We start from the raw sequence: 24,653 nt of genomic DNA on the forward strand, positions 1-24,653 counted from the left end.
GCCCGTGACTGGTCCTTGCTGTGTTAGCTGTGTTAGCTGTGTTAGCCCCTTGGTCCATACTACATTTTATTGTATCAATGTGGGCCTGTGACTGGTCAATGCTCTCTTCACGGTGTTAGAGATTTGTCCAGATTGGTCCATACTCTATTTACTGTCTTAGTGTGGGCCTGTGATTAGTCCATGCTGTGTTAGCTGTATTAGTGAGGCATCCCAATTGGACCTTACTAAAATCCACCATGTTAGTGTGGGTCGGTGATTGGTCCATGCTGCCTTAGGTGAATTAGTGGGGCATCCTCATTGAACTGTGCTCAATTTGCCGTGTTAGTGTGGGCCTGTGATTGGTTCATGCTGTGTTAGCTGTTTTAGCAAGGTGCCCTGAATGGTGCCGTACTTACTGGTGTTGATCTTTTGCAGGGAGATGTGCTTCTCCAGCTGCCGGCGTAGTTTGACCTCGGCGCCGTACTTCCCCGTGGTGCCATTGTCAGCCAGAATGAAGTGAGAATGCAGGCTGTTCAGGACCGTCAGCTTGCTCAGCGGGTTGGACATGGTCTGGTACGGTCTGACCACCTGTTCAACAGGTAACACAGCACAGAAGAAAAAGCATATTTATCCCAATAATGCCTGACTACCTGCTCAACAGGTGACACAACACACCAGCAAATATGTATCTATCCCAATAATGCCTGACTACCTGACTACCTGTTCAACACTTTGTTGCTTGTGTTGTATTGTACCTCACTTGTAAGTTGCTTTGGATAAAAGCATCTGCCAAATGAATAAATGTAAATGTAAATGTAAACACATGACACAGCACAGCAATAAAACCATATTAATTGTAGTAGAGCCTAACCACCTGTCAAACAGGTAAGACAGCACAACAACAAAAATGTATTCATTTCAGTTCAACGTGAGCACTTGTTGAAAAGGTAAGGCAGCACAACGAGCATATATTTATTCTATTACAGTTGGATTGACTATTGTACAGGTCAGAGACCACAAAAACAAACAGATATTATGTGTTACATGATGTGATGCTTATACCATTATCAGTACACTGTATACAGTATACATTATATCAGTTCACTGTTTAAAACCTGACCTTGAGTGTTTGTACTGCTAGTTGTAGTGGCTGTATTAATGATGCAGGAACAGTTCATTTGTAAATTGTAACAGCTTTGTTGATAATGCACTGTAAGGTATTTAATGTTAATATCTTAAAAAATGTTATGTTGATGTCTTAAAAATGTTAAGAATGTTAAAAATGTTAAGAACAAAAAAGATAAGTCAGAGAGACTTGTGTATATCAACATCTGTGTCTTTTAGACACAGTTGCAATAGCAGAATTGTTCAGATTGAAGCAAATCATAAAGAGGGTGTCAATTCAACACTGTACTGGCTGGAGGATCGGATGGGAAATTTAACACAGTCTGGAATGTTCCTGGGAGGAGAGAAAAAAAGGCACGCATAGCCCCGCCCTGCCAATTAAGGCACCTTGTTAGTCTGGACGAGAAGTATGAGTCCATTTGGCAGACGCTATAAATACTTGATTTTTCTCTGCCGTCCTACTTCAGGAGTCACTGAATAATTAACAGCCCTATTTAAACGGCAAGCTTTGAGCCAGGAGTCTTGAGCAGTGATTTCCGATCCTTAAATGTCTGTCATGGCTGTGGAGGAAGTGACTTTTTCATTTTGGCTCCTCGGTTGTCCCAAAGCAGCGATGTGAAGTCTTCTCATGTCATCCAAAGAGGCTGTCACATGGAGCTATCCTTATTCTTAAACACAACATTGATAGGCTTTGTTGTAATTGGTAATATGAATTGCCAGCTTTTCCCTTACAATTGTGTTTAAAAGGGTATATCTATGATACAGTGAATTTTGAAATATCACCAATTTATGAAAATATAAAATGGGGTGAATTATTTACTGTGAACAAAAGCAAAATTTGCAATGATGGCTGATGATTGCACTTCCCTGTCTCTCCTGATTTTAATTCACACACACACACACACACTCCCCTTTATTCCACCTAAGCCTCTATATCATTTTAAAGGAAGAGCTATTCCATCAGACAAAAACAAACCTTATGAAACTAATCCAGCCATATCACTAAAAAGAGACTTTCTCCCTTAACATGTTTTCATGGTTTTAACTGAATGTAGGGGCCACTGTACCATAAGATGGCTGCTTTGTCTGATGATTTTTTGGGGGGGGGGGTTGTTTTGGTCTTTTTAAGTGAATGACTCATTCCCTTAAAACATTTCGGAAGTTGTGGATGTAATCCAGGGACCTGTATTAATCACATGCATTTTGCTGGCCCTTAATGCCACTGACTATAGAAATAGCCCTTTGACATGAATGCTAGTGTTGAGTTCCCTGTGAGACGGAGTTCTCACGCAGCCCCAGAGATGTGTCAGGAAAGACCAGGGGCCTGTGGGGTCCATGAATTATTCACTGACCCCCCAATGCCCCTTCTCTGTGCAAATGACATCTAAACCGCTCCAGTTCCTCTGTTACTTCACAAGTCCCTAGAAAGGGTGATGTTGGTGGATTAAAGGACAGAGGAGACAGAGGAGAACCCCCTACACAGGCACACACACACATACACTGCCTCTGTGTGTTAACTGTGTGGCTATCAGCAATCTGTAAGACCACCGATGAGAGCAAGGGAGATGCAAGGCACTACAAGGCGTGGTTATCGACTTTACCCGAGTGTGCTTGCTGATAAAGTCGTCCTGAAAAGGAACTGGAACCCAAGGAATAAGAGTCTGGAATGCATGATAATGTCTGATATTGATCAGCTTGCTCAATATATTAACCAGCCACACAGATACTCTCTGGGTGAAAGCAAGAAGAGACTTGTGAATATCCTTTATCAGGGAACTACCTTTTATAGAAGGTTTTTTGTGATCACGAATTAGGTGAGGCTCTCATTCCAAAGGTTATAGAGTTGCTGCCATGGCCCAATGGACAAAACAGGAACCATAACATTATACCTGTGGGTTCTGAACCACAATTGAAGGCTGTGTTAGAAAGGGGTACAGCCCCTGCAAGGGAATACTGTATGTAGACTCCCTAGTTTACTTATAAATAAAAAAAACACTTTGCCTGTATTCTGCAATGAAGTCTGACTGGATAGACTGTTTCTAACAACATGAACAACTCAATAATGGAAGATAGTGTATAACAATGGCGCAAGGCATGCTGGGACATATCCTTGAACTCATTCATGAGAAAGGACAAAAGTGTGGGCTGAAGGTTCCTTCAACACCCAAAGAACGCAATCTATTATTCCCTCTTTCTCTCTTTTTCTCCACATACAGACACACAAACACACACTCACAGACTGAATGAATGCTATTCATCTTCCTCTAGTGCCACACAATGGGCCAGTGAGGTCCATTGTCATTGCTGGAATACACATTCCTTAAGAGCATTTTCATGATAGTTAACAGTTAAAAAAAAAAAATGCCACAACCCCCCAACCCCCAGCCCCATAAATCACGGGACACGTACGTCTTTCCCGATGAGGTCCTCCTGGTTCTCCACGATCCCCCAGGGGGCAATGCCAATGGTGCAGATCTTACCCCGCGATTTCGAGGCGTGGTCCTTCAGTGCATCCCCAACGTGACGAATGACCCCTGTAACAGGTGGGGCATTCAATCAGTCCACGCCTTCTCACCTTGCCAGCCCCCCCTTCCTCATTGCATCCTAATGGCAGTCATGCCCCCACGGTGTGTTACTTCTTTCATATGGGACAGTCTTCTCTTTTTTTGAACGATTGGTCGGTTAGGCATGGAACTTTCCTTTTTAATACATTCCACCAATATGAAGGGTTAACGGAACATTCTCACTCAATTGTCCCACACTACCGAAGGCACTCACAAAGATCTGCTTAATGGATTTTCCGCAAACAACACACTGCATCACTGCTTCTGGTTTGAGGCTGGATTCTTAATCATATCTGCATACCCATACCCATATTATTGCTTGAATCTATGCATAGAGATGTGAGTGAAAAACAATCCATTTATTTCTCAGGAGTAAAAGTCACCTTAGAGTTGCACATGCTAATTGCACCCCCCCCCCCCCCCCCCCCATCCCTCTCACCTGTGTTGACCCCCCCAGTGAAGATCCAGGCCCCTGTTGTCATGGCCGCCTTAATCAGCCCTTTGCCAAAGACCTGCTTGAGTTTGGGCTGCAGCTCGAAGTTCTGCAGCCCCCCGTGGACAGAGATGAGGAGCTTCGGAAGGTCCAGCTGCCATTCTTTCGTCATCAAGTGCAAGAGGAGGTCAGGCTTTGTGTCATATGACACGCGCACATACTGGAGGTCCAAAAAGGAAGAAGGGGGAAAAAAACCAAATGAATTATTAAGTGTCAGTTGTCACCTTTGAAACACTTTCTTGATCTCCAGAAGACAATCATTTGTGTTGTGATGTATTTTTACACTTAAGCAGTCAAAACCTAGCAATGAGGTTGCTCTTTGCCACATTTTTAAAATGAGAAGTATATATAGATCAGGTTAGACTCAATGCTGTGATATTTTAAAAATACCCACCTACTTTCAAGAATACTGGCAGCTAGGTGAAAATGCTTAAAAATACTATATATATCAAAGATTCTTTGATATGGTAAAAGACTAGCCCTGTGGCATCTCTAATCAAAGGTGGCTAAAGCACAGACATTCACACAACTTCCTAGGTGATTGGTTTCCACAAATGACCATGGCGTCTGCGTGTGATTGGTGTGGCAGAGGTGAGGAAGGTCACCATTGCTTTGTTGGAGTGCCCTCCACCCTGGAACTCGATGGTGCCGAAGGCGTCCGTGGGGCTGAGCTGCGTGTGTTTGCTGATGGACCATTTCTCCGACAGGCTGTCATTTTTCAGGTGCCGCTCGTTCTTGTCATTCTGACTGGTGGAGATGCTGGGGGGCAGGCCAACATGCTGGCCAATCAGGCGTCCACAACAGCACCTGTCCGCCAGGAAACAACATGTACATCAATTCAACCAAGAAACAGGAAGTGCCACTGAACTCGTCTGGAAAGAAGAAAGGAAGTGACGCAACAATTCTTGCTGAGAAACAGGAAGTAACACTGATCTGAAGCCCAGCCTCAGATGGACCCATAAGTTTCTGTTTAGTAATATTTTTAGGGTTATGTTTTGGGTTAGGAGATAGTTTTACAGTAAATAGGACTGGACTTAATTAAGGTAAGGGCAGAAGTTAGAAATATGTTTAGGGCTAATGTTAGGGCTGACAATTGTGTTGTTAACAATAAATTGCATTACTAGAAAGCACAAACTTATGTCTCATATCAGTAGCTGCATAACTACTTATGTGTGTAGTATTTATGAAGTGTTTCTTGGATATAAAATTTGAGCTGAACCTCAAGCTAAAAATCAGTTAATGAGAGAGTAATTTTTCTTCATTTTAAAATCTTCATTTTATATTTGGTATCTGGATTCCATTTCAATATTGTGAACAATATTGGATATTGGAGGTACTGTGAGTAATCTGGTGTCTTTTTTTATAACTTACCACCCCCCCCCCCTTCAAAATACAAATACAAATACAAAATCAGCAATAACAGTCACGCTACTCTTACATTTCAGTCTCCTCTTTAATTTTACACTTTATGTTTTTCAAACACAATTTCAAGGTCATTGGGGTTAAATTGAATTATTCCATTCATATCAGTGACCGACAGCATTGCTAGGAATTTACATAAATGCAGTGTGCAGAAATAGTGGGCAAGATTATGGTGTTGTGTTGTGTTTTATAAGATTAAACATAGCCATTTTGGGGGATGGGGTATTTCTCATTGGTGGGATACCATTCAGTCCATGAGGACTCTCTCTCTCTCTCTCTCTCTCTCTCTCTCATTAGTTAAAGTGGGTCATTTTTGTGAGATATGTTAGGCTCTTATTTAACCCTTACAGGCAAAATTCACCTGCAGTTTTATAAACAAAACCGAAAGAGGGACCCACACTGATGAATGCTTATGATTATAATTACTATATTTTGTTATGCATTAAAAAGACATAATTTGATGCTCTTGCATGGTTTCATAACCAGCTGCAAAGCAATTAAAGATGCACACAAATTGCAAAACGCATTTCGCCATCTCTGCCCTTCTCTCTGTCAAAAACATCTTATTGCGTTGTGGACTGGAGACAGAGGGGATCGATTTTCATGAGATCACTGTCCATTTCAACTGTCTTACCAGCTCATAACACTGGTGTGAAAATGTGTTAATTGTCCCAGGACGTCCACCTGAATGTGTTCTTAGAGCTTGCATTGAGATCGTAAGAACACGAACTGCTGCAGGGAGTGTTAAATCAAGACTCGGTTCGAATTCACCGGAGAGGAGAAATGTAACGTTCGGACGTCAGAGAAAGTAAAAATAGGCGAATTAAAGGAAGAGTACTACACCCCTGTGAAGATTTTGTGCGCTTCGTTTGGATCCCATCTACATTTTATGGAAGGGAGCAACTAAAAATGCATTTTTTTAGGGTTTTGTTGTTTGAATTGGTCGTTTTTCATAAAACACTGCAAACGCCGATGGCAGCAAAACCGCAAACTAAGAGCAGACAGGCGGGCAGAGGAGACAGAAGCAGACACAGGGCTGGTAGTAGTAGTCCATTTCCACTTCAAAGGTCAAGCAGCGGTAATTGAGGCTTAATTTCGACAGTGCTCCCTAGCAATAATCTTCAAATGAAACTCCCGACAGCAGTGCACAGATTATGGGACATGTCGCACGGCATCCCGCTAAATCCTGTGTGGAGGGATTTCACTTCCTCTGGAGCTCCTGTGGGAGGTTCCATCAGTGTTTCCTCCGAAAAGCAGCATTGTCGGGCACCTCCTCTTCAGGATATGTTGGCTTGTTTGCTTGTTGCGGTGTGATTCCGATTCCGCGGTATTGCTATATTTAGAACACCCCATCCCCACCCATGACTGCTGACACATTACATGGGTCTTGAACATTGTGTGAATGTGTTACCTGACACACCACATCCCCCCTACGGACCCGTGGAGATGGTCCAGAAACTACAGAACAGGGAGCTGGTATACGTGCAACCCGTCCTAGGTGATTCTTGGCCCTATTTGGATTAGGACTTTGTCCCACACTGCACCCGATTGGAACATCTCCCATCTTATTCTGGTCACTTTTCGTTGGCTGTTGGTAGCTCTACTTGTGCAGAAAAATCATATTCAGACCTTGTATATGTACTTTCACATCTGCTAGAAACTTTTGTCCAGGGTAATCATGTACCCACTTATGAACAAGTGCAAAGCGTGTGTGCAAAACTTTGCGTCAAAACAATTGCCACAGTGTCAAATCTGAGTCTTGTGTTTGTGAGTACAAGGCATCATTCAAATGAAATCTGAGTAAGTACAGTATTGCTTATGGTGCAGTGCATGCATATAAAACCAGATGAAACACCTGATCCAGAAACCACTGTAAACAAAGCCCAGCAAGCGGTACTTGAAACTATCATCAGGCACATGATGCTTCTCCATGGAGACAGAAGGAGCCCGCCATGCAGCACCAGCCTGCAGGAGAAATCTCGGCGTAGCTCGGCTGCTTCCGCAGAGATGATGATGAGATTGTTTACCCTGCTCCTTGCTCCCAGAGCTGCCTGTGCAGAAAGTCAGGTGTGCGACTGGCCTCCAGAGGCTCCGTCTTACTGCACCGCACAGGTGAGTCACTTACAGGTCTCCCCTTACACTGTGGACACCTTGCACTGCCGTTTGATCTGGAATGCCATGTTACTGAGTCACGACTTTTCTTGTTACTAGTTTTCTGCTGTTCTCTTCCGGTCAAGCTCCAGGGTCGTGCGCATCCATTTTGTGACCAAGGACGTACTTACATGTGGTCATCTTTTCTTCTAATTGAAACCAAAGGGATGTGAACCCACAACATTTTAAGCCCACTGACACACATCACACTGCTACATGCAGTAAATGGACCGCATGTGACTTACCTATGGTGGTCTTTCGCGCTCACTATTATATGAACACATTCTCGCTTGCTGAAGGCTCTCTCTATCCAGGATTTCTGTGCCTGTGGGGATGAGAACAGAGAAAACACTCAATTATTTGAAGCAGCTTCCAATACAGAAAGCTAACTGTGTGCAGTCCTCCACAGGTAAAAGCTTTTATAAAAGTAAGGCAGCAGTGACATTTGAGACATGGTTAGACTGAAACCTGGGGGTGCAGCACAGGAAGGTTCAGGAACATAAAGAAATAAACTCGGGAAATAAAAGAATTTCATTAAATCAGCTTGTGATTTACAAGTTTTTTCCCCATTAATTTTTCTTTTCACACAGATCTTAAAATGTCTGTGGCACTCCTTAATGAATTAAAAAAAAGTTTTACCTTATAAATGCAATCAGACCACACAATACAATCCATTTCTCAGCAGGTAACCCTCATCTCGCACACCGCCTCCCCTCCCTGCGTTCAGTTTGCTAGCACAGGCCAGATTATGAAAAACATGACAGGGCTACAATAGTAACACGCCGGCGCAGCGCTTACATAAATGCAGATTGAGATTTTTACTCTTAATTAAAACACATTTGCATGACTGGAGTCTTTCCTCTCTGAGTGGATCTACATGTTTAAGGCTGTAATGGAGGTCCCTTGTTTCTCTGTAAGAGTGCAGCACTGGGAGGCCAAGGCCAGCTGGGGAGCACATGCACTCACACAGCATCTATGAGCTGCGTGTTGTAGTCACGGCAACGGCTCGGCCTGAGCCAATCCTGAGTGCCTGGGTGGGTGGACCCATGAGCGTGACTGCAATGCAATGGCACAGCCAGGAACAGTCAGGGACATCTCATGAGCACAACACACCTGTGTGGGGGGGGGGGGGGGGGGGTGGACTGAGAAATAAAGATACACACAATCATATGTACACACCCACGAACATAGGAAAAAACAAATCGCAGACCACACATATGAATGAATCTGTGACCAGGGCAAATACGTTTTCAGAGCAGGAGATAACAGATCACTCCCTGCTATAAACTACATTTTGCTCAGAAGTCCTGTCTTCACAATCAAACACACACCCAACTTTCAAAATAAGGTTTGTTGAACAGGGCACAATCCAAAAGTACAGATGATAATAACAGTAGTAAAAACTACAGTGAACAGCAATTTTAAGACCAAGAGGGCTTTGTGTTTCTGAAACTGGAATGCTCATGATAACAGATCAATGGAAATGATGCAGATAGCGAGAGGGTCTCTAACGTTTATTCTGAGGAGTCACTCTCTCCAGTCAGTCTTAGTAATTCAAGTCCTGCGTGTACACCCCCACCCTCTTGCTCTTTCCAGCTTTATGACAGGAGTCATTTCATGACAACCCAGCACACCGTCACCAAGACGTGGCCGCCACCTCCTCTGGCAGCTTCGGCCATCAATGTCACACACTTACGCAAACACCAGACCACCTTCAAAAAACCATTACTTTTTTTCCCTAAAAGTAAGTGACACGGGGGATACTTTTTCAGGGTAATCTGACCACAGTGACTCAGCGTGCCAAAGCGCCGCCCTCGCAGGGCACATTCCTGTATTAATCCGCCTGTGCACATGCACAAAGTAGTGCCTTCTGACAAGATCCTACATGACAGCCATGGCCTGCCATTGACGTCTTGCATGTATTTTAATGGAAAAGCAATTTGGCAACATGCTTAAAATGAAAAATTATATTAAAATCCCTAAAATAAGGATGGGGAAACTATAAATCTTACCAGTTGCTTTATACAAAAATTAAAACCGGAGAGCAGTTTTTGGATGTTTCTGATGGAAAGTCGTATACTTTCGGAACATGAAACCTATTCTCAAAAGACCAAAAGTGCTCCAGTATCTCATACTATGAACACTCTCCCATGCGCATACATCAGCAGTAGCATTTCAGTGGTACAAATAGTAAAATGCATGTCAATCAAACCAAAAAATGATAAAACAATACAAACATAACATGATTAATGGGGATTGTTTAATGCTGATGACCATAAAAATCTAGCACATCTGCCATAACATGCCAGGAGAACAGGGGACAAAGAAGAGGGACAAAGATTCCCCTGACACTAATTTGGCCTTAATTAATGAGCCACCACGGAGAAGTGTAATTACTCATACAGCACACCGTACAGCACTTCACCAGAATGAAACTCCATTTCATGGCACGGTCGTAGAAAGAATCGAAAGTGCCGAAGCAATTTTGGGCTGCACCGCTCGGAGCGAGGGAGTGACAGAGTGAGAGAACATAAAGAGATATAGAGAACTGTTCCCTTTTTTTCCCTCACCATTAGGCCTTTGTGATGAATTCTGACAGGGCTTGATGGTGTTGTTATTGCGCCATGCTTTTGACAGCCTGCGGTGTAATTAAGATTTATTCACAGGGAGGCTGAGGGGAGAGCGGCCTGAGATGGCAGAGGCAGACTGGTGCCTTGCAGAAAGTGCGTGAAAGCTTGGAGCCATCCCGCTTCACTGAGGAGGCTGTGCTAACACTTCCTACAGATCCCAGAACAGGTGTGTCTGTAGGACTAAAGGCGCACTGACGGTGAACAATTTAATAATAATTTTAATGTTATGCTTTTGAGGTTCAGTTAAGTCATAAAACTTCAAATTGCTTTAGTTTTCAATCGCTTTGGAATTTGAGAGGTTAGGAATGCATATCCTTGATAATGGATGATTTTGATTGGAGTTAAAGAGCAGTAACTAATTTTTAAGGCAATAAATAGCAGATAAAACCTGCTGAAAACTACAGTATTGATATTGTTAAGTTAAACATTTTATATCCAGCTTGTGCAAATGCACATTATTTTAGTGTACTTGAAGCTACTTAGCCTAAACATTATATCAACTATAGATTTTTCACAAATAATTTTTGGAAAATGGCAGACAACATTTTTTTTCAACAAATTATCCCTCATTTTAAATATTTTTTGTGGATTACACAGAATATAAACAAACAAAAACCAGATGTTCATATAATGGAAAACATAACACAAAAATCAATATGGAGAGCATAAAAAAATGTTAGTTTAACCACATCATATTTCCGCACATGGACCAAACCAATACCTGTTCAAACAAAATAAGTTATGTTTTTAAAAAATCCGTACATGACTAATAACTGAAAAAGTGAAATCAGTTTACCCTCAGCTAGCCTCAAACCATATCCATCTTCCTTACAGCCTTGCATTACACCATTGTAAATGGATGTGAATGCATAAAAGGCCCTCTGAACAGAGTTCTAGAGTTCTAGAGTTCCACAGTTCTAGAGCTACAGAGTTCTAGACCGAAAAGCGCATGAGGTGCTGATGGACTAGCACAGCCCCGGGTACCTGGTGCCATCCCGCGCTGGCGGAGTCCTCTGCAGTGTGAATAAAGAGAGTGGTGCCACCGTCCCCCTGGCTCCGGGGCCGACTTCACTCATGACTGGACACTCAACAACTCTCCCATTGAGCGTGGGGACTCTGAGGTTTAAAGCGAGCCGAGCGCTCCGGCCCCATTAAGCATGTGGAATGTGGCGCAGTGGGATTAGCCTCATTAGATGGCCTGTACGCAATGCGCGGCGAGCCGGGGTCTGGTCCCCCTAATCCATCGCCTCGACAACAACAACAATCCCCTGAACTGGGACCTGGAGGGCAGGGCACCGCTGGCCAGCTCCGCTTACTGTCTTGGAACATTTTTTTGTGTATACACACATCTGTGTATACTGACACACATACACTCACACACACAAACACATGCACATACACATATAAACAAAGTCCCGAATATAAGCATACTTTCAGAGAGCGCGCACACACACACACACACACACACACACACATACACACACACACACACACACCATGGACTGAGACTCATATTAACCCCCCTGTTCCCCTTCCCTCCACATGTCAGACCCCATTTTGTAGATGAAAATCCACACGTGGAAATGCTGCAGGGAATCGGTTGGTGCTGGATGGGAAGATATTCATAATCAGCATCAAAGAAGAGCCTTGATTGGAAGGATTGTTACCAAGGTTACTTCTTTCCACCCCCCACCCCCCACCCCTGAGAAAAACACACTCCTCACCCCCCCCCCCCACCAATCTGCTCACCTGCTGTTAGATTCTATCTCAGTTACCTGGAGCAATGTGTGTTCTCCCAGCCCCACTAAATTCAGGGAGTGGAAAAGGAGGCATTCATGCAGAGAATGAAATAAACCCAGCGTTTTCCCACCGGAACCCTCTGATTCAAGGGAATGATGGGATAGGCTGGGAGTGTAGGGGTGCGGGTAGGGAGGTCACAGGCTTTTTTGGCTAGGGTGAGGTGGGTGCACCAGAACTGGGTGCAAAATTTCCTATTATCTCCCGTGCCTGACAATTCAGTCACTGGAGAGAAAAGAGACCATTTCTCTAGCGGTGCCCTTTTATGGCTTGCCAAAGAGGGTAATGCTGCAATATCAGGACCCATAGTGACCCTTAACTCTAGAGAATTCAGCTGGTTGGGTCTAGGGTATGTCTCTCTGTTTGGTTTATAAGGGTCTGTGATGAACAGAAAGGATACACCCCTCCTGGGAGCACACAAAGGCTTAAATCACAGTTGCCAAACATCTGTGCAGTGCATACCTGTTTCTATGGTACAGACTTCCCAAAGGTCGGCATTTTGGTGAAACAGATGTACACTGGTATGTACATGCACATACACACACAGACACACACGCACACAGAATTATTTCAGTCTCGTTCTCCTGCCATATTAGCATAGCAGAACACTGTAGCGAAATATAGAGAAATACAACAAGAGCACCAGCTCTCCACCACCCCCCCCCCCCCCCCCCCAAGCTCCACACACTCACAAACACACACACATGCAAACACACACACACACACACACATACACACACACACACACACAACCCTGCCACTCCATTTAGGCTTCCCTCTCTGCTTGTAACAGTTTTGGGAAGCAGGCACCACACATACAGCAGGGGTACTGTGTGCAGTCTGCAGAGAGAGCATCACTCCTGCTCCTGCGTCAAACTGCCTTCCCTCCAGCGCCCTGACTCACAGGGGTGCTAAGACAGAGGCAGAGGGCCAGCAGCAGGTGCCTCGTCCCTCGCTGCCACTGCATTCTGCTTTCTCACAAGCGTTCCATCATGGAAGACACCAGAAACACGACCGCGTCCTCTAAAACAATCCAGTTTATGAGAGAGGGACGGCAAAGCGAGGGGAACAGACCTGAGAAGACTAGTAGCTCCCACTGAGTCATTCCCAGCTTTTTTATACAGACACCCCTGTGTCTAAGATTGCCATGTCACCATAGCAGAAAGGGACCGGGTCAGACATATCTGGAGGAATGTACTCTCTAATGTGTTCCACTAGCTGCAGAGAGACCGGGAGGCAGAGAAGCCGATTTCGAACCCCCCTCTGAGAAAACACTGGTAAAAGCCATGAGCTGTTTCTCTTCGCAATACAGTACAGAAACTCAATGTCATGCAAAGAACTGAGGATGTGGAATGGGACCCAGAACACACCAAATGTTCTAGAAGCTGAAAAGCTGGTGTTTAGCACCTGGCTGTTGCAATGTTGTCTATTTCTACTTGTACTGGTGAATAAATTACAGGAAGCTACAGCTAAACATCTTACAGAAATAAACACACGAAAAAAGTAATGTTCTAGAAAATCACCGGTAAAGACGGCTTCTTTTTTGTTCAGCTGATTTAGCATATTTCATCCGTCTTGAAGAGCACAAAAAATCCCAAAATGTACCTGTGGCTTCACACTTGCACACATATTTCTATAATTTAAAAATACTGTAACAATAGCAACAGCAAGTACTCGGCCTATACCTGTCTAGTGTCACCTGGAGCTGAGAGGTCGAGGTACTTACAGAGGATCTGTGACAGGCTGGGCCCCATGTCTGGTGTCAGTGAGGACCTGAGAGGACATCGGCTTCAAGCCTGGGCCTGAGGCTTCCTCCCCCTCCCCTTCCCACCCCTCCCCTCACTTCTCTGAGCTGATCTGCCACAGCAATGGCATCCAGTATTATTCTATGTGCTATTTGAAGACTGGCTCCTTGTGACTTGCATGTGAGGAGGAAGGGGGGTTGAGGGGTGGGAACTAAAGGTTTCCATTTGAACACACACACACACGCACACACACGCACACACACACACACACACACACACCACCACCATCATCACCACCATCACAATCCCCCCAGAGGCTTGTGACAGAGTTGGTTAACTGGTCCTGTTTCTCAATTGCCGTATCTTATTTAAAGGCACTATACATTCATATTCTATTGTTTTGAGTAAGTGATAAAAAGTAACTTTAAACACTTTAAAAATGTAAAAATAATTTGCTCTAAAGCCAAAAAACTGAGAGCATTGTGGAATGGTTAGGGTTAATGGACTGATAACCTTCTGGATGCCTCCACCTGGATATCATGAATGTAAAGTGGAAAATTAATAATGAACATCACAATAATATATTTTAGTTCAATGTAACAGGAGAATCTGATATTTTGGCACAGAGGGCGCATTTGAATAGCTAGTAACAGTAGCTGACTGACTACAGCATGTGGCATCAAATGGCAGAAATTGAAACAGGGCCTTCAAAACAATTCACGGTGTCTGCTAGCTAAATCTTACCAAAGATAAATCATTTTTAGCATGTTGATTTATGGTTAGCTAGATCTCATCAACTCATTAATGTGCTGGGCAAACCTATCCTTATGTGACCCTGTCACATCACATTAACACTGAATATGCCTGCCTTAGTGATCACATACTTTTCATAACTTGTATAAAATTGTAAACAAAATCAATTAAGTTGTTCTAATATCAAAGACAATTTTAGAGCAGTAGGTTATGACAGATAATAGATTGCTTATATTTTTACCTTAAATTCCAGCTTTGTTTCAAATTGATTTTTCCTGGTCACAAGGAAAGATCACAGGACTGTAGACACCATTTAACATCCAATTCCACACTTTCAAATAAGAATGATTACATTTTTTGAAGTAATGTTTATATTTATACAGCTATATACATATTGTATAGGTATATACACCATGCTTTGAGTGTACACTCTTTGACCTGAGGGACACTGCAGCATGGAGAGGAGCTTCTTTATGTTTGTATAGATTTATCATCGGCATAAGTAAGACAGTAAGTTAGGAGCAAGTGAGTTGTAAGTTTTGAGAAAAATAGCTGCATGAGGATGAAATGCAAAAGCAGATGGGGAGAGTGCGAGTTTGTTCTGTGTGTTCTAACATAATCTGCAATATCATTAGACCTTGCAGTCCTTCCGCTGGCTGAGAAGCTGTTACTGTGGAGACAGTGTGGGTGGGGGCGGGGCGGAGGGGGTCGGGGGGGGGTGGGTTCTCGAGGAACGCGATTACAGGGGGCGCATTCCTCTGCAGCGGCAGCAGCGCTGCAGCACCGGCGCAGCGGCGCTGGGACCCCGCGCTGCGTCGCATTCTGTCTGCGCTTTGTCTCGCTGTCGCATTCTTCCCGGATTTCATTTAAGGCAGATTAAAGAGTTTTCTGTTTTTTTTTTTGTGTGTTTTTTTATTTTTTGTTTCCCTGCAGCTCCAGATAATTAAAAGCCGCCAAGATTTGTTAAAGACTGTTTATCCGACCGGATTAGCACCCAAATGCAGCGGTTGCTTAACTAGCAGTACAAAAGAAGCCCTTTGCTCAGCAACAAAATCTGTCTGTATGTTTTCAAAGGGGAGGGGGGGTGGCAGCAGACATTGGAACACCTTTCTCTTCAAGGAGAAATTAGTGTGTTAGTCAAGGCTTTCCCTCTGCGGCCTGAGAAGTACAGATGTGTGTCAGTGATCAGGGTGGGGTCTTCACCGCACCCCTCCTCGCTTAAGGGCGCACTTAGAGGGTGATGGATAGAAGGCATCAGAGCACCAGCAATGCCCCATCGGTGCTAACAGGAGTCCATCATCCGGTTAAGGTACATATTAAGAATGACCTTCAAATCTACCAGCTTCCTGAGACTAAGCCTTCCATATTCTGTGCATTAACATAATGTGTAATGCAGTAATGTTGCGGTAATATTGCGCACAGCCTTTTCAAACAGTAAGATGAAAAAGATGAAAGGACTTAACGCAGGCAGAAGACTGCAGCAGTGGGTGAGGGAATGAATCATGACGAGAGGGTTGCTGGTTCAAACCCCTCCCAGGGGGGTTCCTTGAATAGCACAATGCTGCCATTCACACACAAGGTCATGGAGGAATTCTATAACCACGGCTGGAATGGGATCACTTTTGGGGAAGCATGCCAAAGGAATCCATCAAGCTGGAGTGTCGCAGCACATGATAAATCCTTCCTGTCCCTGGACAGTGATGTCACTGGGTCTGGAGCTTTTAATGGAAAGAGAAATGGCCTACCGAATATGATCAGAACATTGGAGTGTGTTAGACTCAGAAGCAATACCCAGATGCTTAGGAAAACATCTTGGGGAAACGTGAAAAAATCATTTCAAAATCATGACCTGTGTCTCGCAAGGAAAACACTTCTAAATCATTCAAAGGCATCAGTTTTGCTGAAAGTAGCTTTTATTGGATTATTGTTATTGAATTATAGGCCAAGTCTGTTTTTTCAAGGAGCAAATACGTCGCAGAAAACAAAAATTGATTTAATCTTAAATGATGGGCCTTCATGTTACACACGACATCTGGCAGACTAATGTATTGATCACAAAAAGTCCATTTCCCTCTGAAATGACACACTCTCGGGGATTTAAATGACTTGAGTCAGAATAGTACAAATAAACCCAGCATGCAACTCCAGGGCTTTTGAAATTATTATTTCACACCCTTCTCCTTCAGACATTCACAGAACAAGGGTGAAGAAGACTTATGCATTTTAAATAGGCAAATTTATGATTACAATACTTCGCATTGTGTGTTACAATGCTATTATTGTTGATTTCACCCATCATCCAAGAATCCAGGCTTATCAACCACATAGGCGGGCATGATTTTTGGGTCACATGAAGCTGTTAGAAAGTTCACAGTGTTTCAAAACCCATAATGGATTAACTGCACTGAGAATGCTTTTAAAACGAAACACGGTCATGGTCCTCTGTTTGCTAAAGAGTAAACAAGAGAAAAGGGAGGATATTTTCCATTCCATTTACTTCTTAGGGGGCTTGAAAACTTTATGCAGAGTGAAAACTCACATAGACAGGCTAGAAGAACTTTCCAGGAAAAGAGGAATTTCCGACGCTAATTGAATGATGATGAGAAGGACAATAAGAGCAATCTGAGGGCTAATGATGTGAGTGAATACTGTTGAAAACATCGCAAATCATAACGGGTCTTGTGCGTGGGACGTGATGAAAGGAAACGTGCGGCTGAAGCGAAGCGACATTTAACCGATCCCCGCGGACCACCTCTGTCATAATTCGCTCATTAAAATGAACTCCCTCCAATCAGTGCCGAGCGTGACTACAATGAGCAGGGGCGATTTGGAGACGTCTGCCGGCTTTGACACAGGTTGTAAAGATTTGCATGACATTCTCTCTACATTAATCACTTTCCATGACGAAGGCGCCTACGGTGCCCCTGCGGCTTTTCCATATCTTTACGATCTGAAACGAGATTGGAGTTCGCTCCTTTGAAAGAGGCAATCCCTGGCCTTGATTTTATCGCTTGGTCCATCTAAGTCGGCGTATGCATGATACAGCTGGTCAAATAATAATAAAAAAACTCCCTTGGTTTAATTTGCAAATATATATTGACTTTGCCCGGCAAACTTCATTAATTTCAGGCTCCAGTAAACAGGATGAAGAGAGTTGCAGCTAATTGTTTAGACCCTTGGTGGGTTGGTTCATAACCAGCGGCTGCCGGAAAAACCACCTTAATTTTCCACCAATTGGAACTAAACGACCAATAGATGACTGAATTAAAACATCTTTTAAAAGAAGGGGCTTTGTGGTGTTTTTGTGTTCTTTGTTACTGAAAAACAGGACCCTGGTTTCAACAAAGGGTTACTATTTCAGTCTCTTTAACCACTAACGCAATCAGTTTAAGCAGTGGCAGCGACCATTCACATCGGGTCCACAAATGAGAAAATTAATCTTCCTCTCCGGGCTTGTGAGACCTTGCTTTGTGCAGTTTAATCGTATTAGCACTCAAAGTTGGGTACAAGTGAGAGTTCTCATGACACAAATTGATGTCTTCTGAGGTTTATTTTTTCATTACATAAAATAGTGAGCAATATTAATTTTCTGACTTCATATCCTTCATAAAAATGGAGGAACGTCTGATGTGCTGTGTAGAGTGAGAGCCCTGAGTAATTTACTATGCAAGCAATCAGTAATGCTACCCTGAGTGCCCCCATATTTCACACAGTCAGTATTTACAGTATACACTGCACTATTCCAACATTTTGTTACCTCCAGCATCAGTGATTTGAATGTATATTGAGCATTATGGTAAACATTTATTTTCTGTATCTATAGCACTGTTACAGTTCACTTAAGATTATAGACCAGATTCAGGAACTAATGTGAGGACATTCTGTGTTATGCATAGGAGCAGCTTTGATATAAAATTCACTGCAGCTTTAAAATGAAACATAAAACATAAAATACAGGAAATGCAAGAGAAGTAGGAGTTACCAGATGAAGGTTGGATTTTTTTTTCATTTTAAGGTGTTATTGGTATTTTGTGAGTAATACTCTAAACTTTCACCATTGGGTGTTCCCTCAGTACGGTTCACTCTCCCAAACGCTGATGAATACCGCATAGCGAGAGCAGTGCTCGACAAACACCCCTTCTCCATTCCCCCCCCCCCCCAGATCCTGCAGCCCCACTAAACACACTTCAGGAATGGGTCGTCAAAGCTGAAGTCACAGAGCACATACAAATCGCACGCCCTCCCTGTGAGGCTGCCAGGGTGGGTTTATATTGGTTAGGCCCCCCTCTCCGGCAGGGCCGCAGTATTGATGCTGAGAGGCGGCCTGTAAACAGGCTTGCTTTCCGCTCCCGCGTGCTGCCTGTCTCAGCACAGCACAGATTAACTGAGATTTACGCTTGAAAAGAGAGAGATCTGAGCGGCCAATCCCCTCCTGGAATGTGAGGGGTGGAAGGCTGTGATCGAGGCTGGGGATGACAGCGGGGTCACTCCGGCTGACCTCGCCGCTCCTAACGGAGGCGGGAGAGTTTATGCAGACCGACGAGCCCGCCCACTTGTGCAGTGCGCACCCTTAAATCACAGCGTCTGACAGCATCCATAACCTTATGGTCATATACACATATGGTATGATTTCCATATACTTGTATTACTGCTGCTCTGCTGGTGCAGCTGTTATTAAGTTCCCTGCTTGAGGATGCAGCAGTATGGTCTGTAGGTCCAGATCTCTGACTACTGCACCACCTTCATGCCTGCTGTAACGGGGCAGATTACAGACCGTAATGCAGAAGTGCAGTAATGTGGTACTGGCCATGGCTTTAATAAGCATGAGCTCCAAGTGCTGAAGTGGCTATTAAAGTCTCTAGCACAACATACCCTTTAAAATATCAACTCACAAAACAAAACTTTACAGCCAAATGATGTAGCCTTTAAAAAATACCATCAGAAGATAATATGTCACCACAAGTCTCTCAAGAGTGCAAGGCTGCCAACAGCATTGCAAAGAATTGCATCATGATCATCAAAAACATGAAATTAAACAAATAACTTTCCTCTCTCTCCCCACAAACTGGCAGTAGCTTCATTCTCATTCGTTCCAAGCCGTAATGGCACGTGTTACATCCTGTCTACCACAGGTGCAGGTTAATCGAGGGTTTCATACTCCAGTGCTTCTCTGTATCACTGACATTTATCAGGGGCAACAGACCCTCTGATATACTGGCATCTAGAGGAGTGAAGGTTTGAAGGACTCACGCCACAGAGATGGGAGGAGGTTCTAGAACCTTAGACTCAAATGGACCATGGGTTGTGCTAAGGTGATATACCCATACATATATAGTATATAATATACAATAGCTAAATATATGAACAGTGAATCTCAATTTGGTTGAATTCTTCCGGCATTTCAACATGAATTGTTAATTTCCTAATGACTCAACAGAATGTGTTTTCACAAGAATGATTCTGCTAATATGAAGTGTTATTATTCCATAATCAACACAAACAGTAATTGTCATTAACCTTCCTTTCACCTTCCTCCATCTCATTGAAATGCCATATGCCCACACCCTGGGACATCTGTAATGCTATTCACAGATGTCATTTACACATTTTCATCAGTTAGAGTGTCTAGTTTGTCTGACTACATGTCAGGGTGATTTATGTGTTGTAATATAATAATCTAAAAACCAACTAAAATTAGGCACATTGTGGTTAGAATTACACCTTCGTCGTTGTCAGTGTAGTAACATTAGTGCAATTCTTTTAATGCAGCTTGACTCTCTTATGACTCTCTTGATCCTCTTATGAACACATGCTGTATATGTCTCTGATGCATATCCTTAAAAAATTCAGACTGTCTTAAGGACCTTTCTGCTGGGCTGGTTGAGCAAAAATCAGCTAAGATAAATCAACAACAACACAAAACTGAGTAGGCTACTTTATCCTGTAAAAGAAAAAAACAAAAATCCCTAGCAACAATGAGTGATTAGCTAGGGTTTTAATCATCTTATTTGGCGCCACTCTGCAAATAGAGTGTAGGAGGGGGAAAAAATGAATGAAAGCTTTTTAAAGGATGCAGAAACAGTGCTGACTCATAACGAAACAGGTTTGGGGGGGGGGGGGGGGTAGTGGAACGGAAACCCTGCTAGTTCCAGTTGCGCCAGGTTGGGACGGGGCCCTGTGGTTAGGACAGATCGCTCCAGGAATCGTATTGGCGGAGATTTTTTCCCCTCAAGCTATTACAAGAGCTGGGGCTGTGCTAACAATGGGCCGATCACAGGAGGACAAACGCGGCCCGTAATTGGCCTGCTGGACCAGAAAGGCCAGCTTGTTTTAGCAGTGTCGCTTCCAATACATCGCAGCCCCGCAGTATAAGCACAAGGCCTGTTTCCCATAGACCTCTTCAAAGCCGTCCGGAGAGCCACCTCAACCGTTCAGTAATTGCTTGTGGCATGGCCATTTGTGATTTGAAAGCCGGCAAGTTACATTTGAAAACATTAGACAGCCTAATCCAGACATCTTTCCACAAAAAAAGTAACGTGAAAACTTTTCACAACAAGGTTTAATTACTTAGTCATCATTTTTCAGGAAACAATGCGCAATGAATCAAGAGGTGATTAAAAAAAGCAGCTCCCCGTCAGTGCTCACATGCACAATGCTTTTACGAATCAATAATAAATTTTGCATTCTAAATGCAAAAGACATTCTAAATTTGGCACTGTGGAGAAAGGCATCTCTGTATACATTCCTATACCACATGCGCAACAGTATACATTATTAACGGATGATCAGGAGGAACAGGAGATGAGTTTGATTGGCTGTGGCACTGTCTGCTGCCTCGTGGTTCTCCAAACATGTCTGAATGGAGACGGGTGCCTGCTGCTTGTCACGCAGGGAAACCGAACCCACCAACAGGGCGTGTAAAGTGCTCTACCGTGTACGCTGCCTCCTTGAATAGAACTCCCAGGATCATGGAAAGGAGAGATTAGCACTTGCACACTGCTCTGAGAGATTTAATACTCCGCTGAAAGCAGCGAGGCAAAGCAAGCCCTCATATTTTATTTGTGAGCCATTGTATGGAGTGTAATGCGGTGTTAGCTGCCGTTACGACTCGATCTGTGCCACAACACTACAACATACCACTTGATTATCTTTTCATGATTCTGACTCACTCAGTCAAAACACAGCATACACAGCATTTTGGCAAGTGCTTGATAGCTGTCTGTCAAAAAATATGTCATCTGCACTTTGCATGAATACTATATATATATATATCATGGTAGCTCTGTTGGGAACATTTCTGCCTTAACCTTCCCTAGGCAGTCCTTACTGCGCTCACACACTGGCAGTGACAACAAACCACAAACCAGCCGGAACTCATTCCCTGTGTGAGCGCAGGGTTAGTTTCTGGTGACAGATTAGCCACTGTTTTCCACAGATAGCAAATAATGTGAAATGAAAGCTAATCCACACCAGACACACCCATGACACATAAACGGGTTTGCTTTTCAACAAAAAAATGCAACTTAAATGTTCCAAAATCTGGTGGTTGATGGCACTATATAGGAGTCCTTAACATAATTATTAGCTACATGTGCATACGTTCCAGCAACATGAAGATAAGTAAAACAAAAGAAACTCCCACACTGAGAATGGTCCAAACAAAGGCTAAGTGATGAAAAAATTGACTGATTTATGTTTGCTCCAGTGAAAACAGGTGTAAAACCAACAGGGTTTAAAATGAAGTCATCATCAGGTCCTGAAGGTGAAGACACATGTAGGCATATACAGACATGTCAATCAATCAAGCAATCGATTAGATATACTAGCCATCTGAGGCAGGAGACACAGATATGGTAGAATAGAAAGAATTGTACATAAATAAGAAGCTGTATTAGAAACAGAACAGACTGAGGCTATAGAGCCATCACATGTCATACAGGCATTTCCACATTCTGAGCTGATAATAATTAGGAAGGAATAGTGACCTGCTTTATAGCCTCACACAGTTCCTCACTGCCACTGTGTCTGAATTCTGAGCAGTTCCATAGCTAATTTTCAGTTTTGTGCCAAATTAAGAGAGAGAAAAAATCCACAATGTGTAATTCAGAGATTTCTTTCCATGTTGTACTTAGTTTGCCTTTTGTGCACTTCGCCTTTCCCACAACCCTGTATATTCTGATGCCAATAATTCCCTCAAGAAATAGTGGGAGATGGGAGAGAAGGTTATTAATTCTATTTGCGTGCGTTTAAATCCAATTAACAAGATGGGTAGATGTGGTGGAGTGATTACCCTGTGACAAAAGTTTGACAGACAGCTGTCAAATCCCTGACATGTAACTGCCGGCGTGTGCCCGTGCGAGAGATCAGCAAACAGGTGACAAGGACCATTTAAATAAGCCCCAAGACAGTGTGCGCTGGAAACATCAGATCTTTTTATGAGCAGTTAACCCTGAAACATTCCCAGCATTAACTCTTACACCTGATTGTTCAACACAATTGTGCTGGCTGATGAGAAGGTGAAATGCACATCGCGTGCAGACAAACAGAATAACCTACAGGTCCATAAGGGCAAAAGGGGGAAATTTCCACGCACGGGGAAAAGAAACCCCGCGTGGCAGCCCATCTTAATAACGCACACAGGTCTGTGCATTTAAACTACAGGAAGAAACTACGTGTTTAATGTGTTTAAAAATAGCGCTACGTTTTCGGCACATTGCTCTTGCATATGATCCAGACGGATGCGTTCATTCTGCCGGAAGTATGCCTTCACGCTCAGACTGGCGGCTTTAAAAGGTTTTAAGGGTTTTTTGCCCGTTTCCTTTTTTTAACATATGTTGCTTCGCTTTTGCAGATTCATTCACCTGGAAAACCTAACTGTAACATTTTTCTGACCAGGTCATAGGCCTATATGCTATTTACGGTTTTGTGTTTTGGCACATTTTGATATTTGGTTGTGTTTGTGACTGCTTGGGTGCCCATGCCAAATGCTGGCCAGTTGAAACCACTTCATAAAGGAAGAATAACTGAGGTGGCACACTTCAGGGTGGCACTGTAAGTGCTTGTCAAAATCTTGATGTGAAAATGTATTTAAAAAAAAAAGATTAAAAAAAGTGGCAATCACTCACAAGAAGCAGTCAATATAGGAAGTGCTTTGATGCTTTAAAATGGGGGCTCTGATTTACTTCTGTTCATCTCGGGAGAGATTATCCCTCCATGAAAGCACAGACGGGATTCTCTAAGATTGGAAGGGTGGTGTTGCAGCTGGAGAGCCCAGTTTCTAACCCACAGGATGCAGATCCGAGTCTCAGGTGAGCACTGCTGTTGTGCCCTTGTGAATAGTACTTACCCTGAGCCTCTTAGGTTATTTTCTGGCATAGATGTATGTGCTAAAACAGTAAGATAAGTACATTGGATAAGGACAAGGGGCCTGAGCAAATAAATAATACGATCAAAGTGGCATGTCTCTTATGTGAATGATCAGTGTGGTATAGGTATAAATTCATCCAAAATTGTCACCCAAAAATTTTTACATTCTTTATTGCAGGAAAAGTGGAAAATAGTGGAAAAGAGTGGAAAATACCAGTTTCAATACCAGTTTTCAACAGTAAGTCTACTTAGGTGGATTAAAGTAACTAGGTTTTGCAGTATTAGGCTTGTTGGACTGCCTTTGTTATGTAACATGCATAATCCTTCTTAAAAACAGAGGCTTTTGTTTTTGCTAATTCATCATTTCAGCTGTGCCTGAGGTTAAACGAAAGGTTCCGTTGTTAGACCTTACATGCCTGCATGAGTTCCCTGCTCAGCAACCTCAGGTCATCTGGCTGGCAGTTGCGTCTCTCTGCACCCACTCATCCCAAATTCACCTTTTCTCAGGTGGCCCCTAGCGGTGCAGTGAAATATGTGAAACTGGTACAGTATCAGAGCCACTCACAGTGTTAAGACATTGGCTAATGACACACAAGTGTAATCCTTGTCAGATGATCAGTTAGGCACA

At 43.3% G+C, this 24,653-nt stretch overlaps 1 protein-coding gene across 2 annotated transcripts in view; it reads right to left on the reverse strand.

The window, feature by feature from the left end:
- Positions 1-24,653, reverse strand: part of trpm3 (transient receptor potential cation channel, subfamily M, member 3) — a 120,049-nt gene that overhangs the window by 51,982 nt on the left and 43,414 nt on the right. For both annotated transcript variants that reach the window (XM_036527157.1, XM_036527158.1), the window contains exons 2-6: positions 7,980-8,059; positions 4,767-4,968; positions 4,108-4,321; positions 3,514-3,638; positions 396-567 (exon numbers count right to left, since the gene is read on the reverse strand). In XM_036527157.1, coding sequence (XP_036383050.1) covers positions 396-567; positions 3,514-3,638; positions 4,108-4,321; positions 4,767-4,968; positions 7,980-8,059 — 793 coding nt within the window. The remainder of the gene's footprint in view (positions 1-395; positions 568-3,513; positions 3,639-4,107; positions 4,322-4,766; positions 4,969-7,979; positions 8,060-24,653) is intronic.

Source organism: Megalops cyprinoides, chromosome 4 (assembly GCF_013368585.1).
Source record: "Megalops cyprinoides isolate fMegCyp1 chromosome 4, fMegCyp1.pri, whole genome shotgun sequence".
NCBI classification, from domain to species: Eukaryota; Metazoa; Chordata; class Actinopteri; order Elopiformes; family Megalopidae; genus Megalops; species Megalops cyprinoides.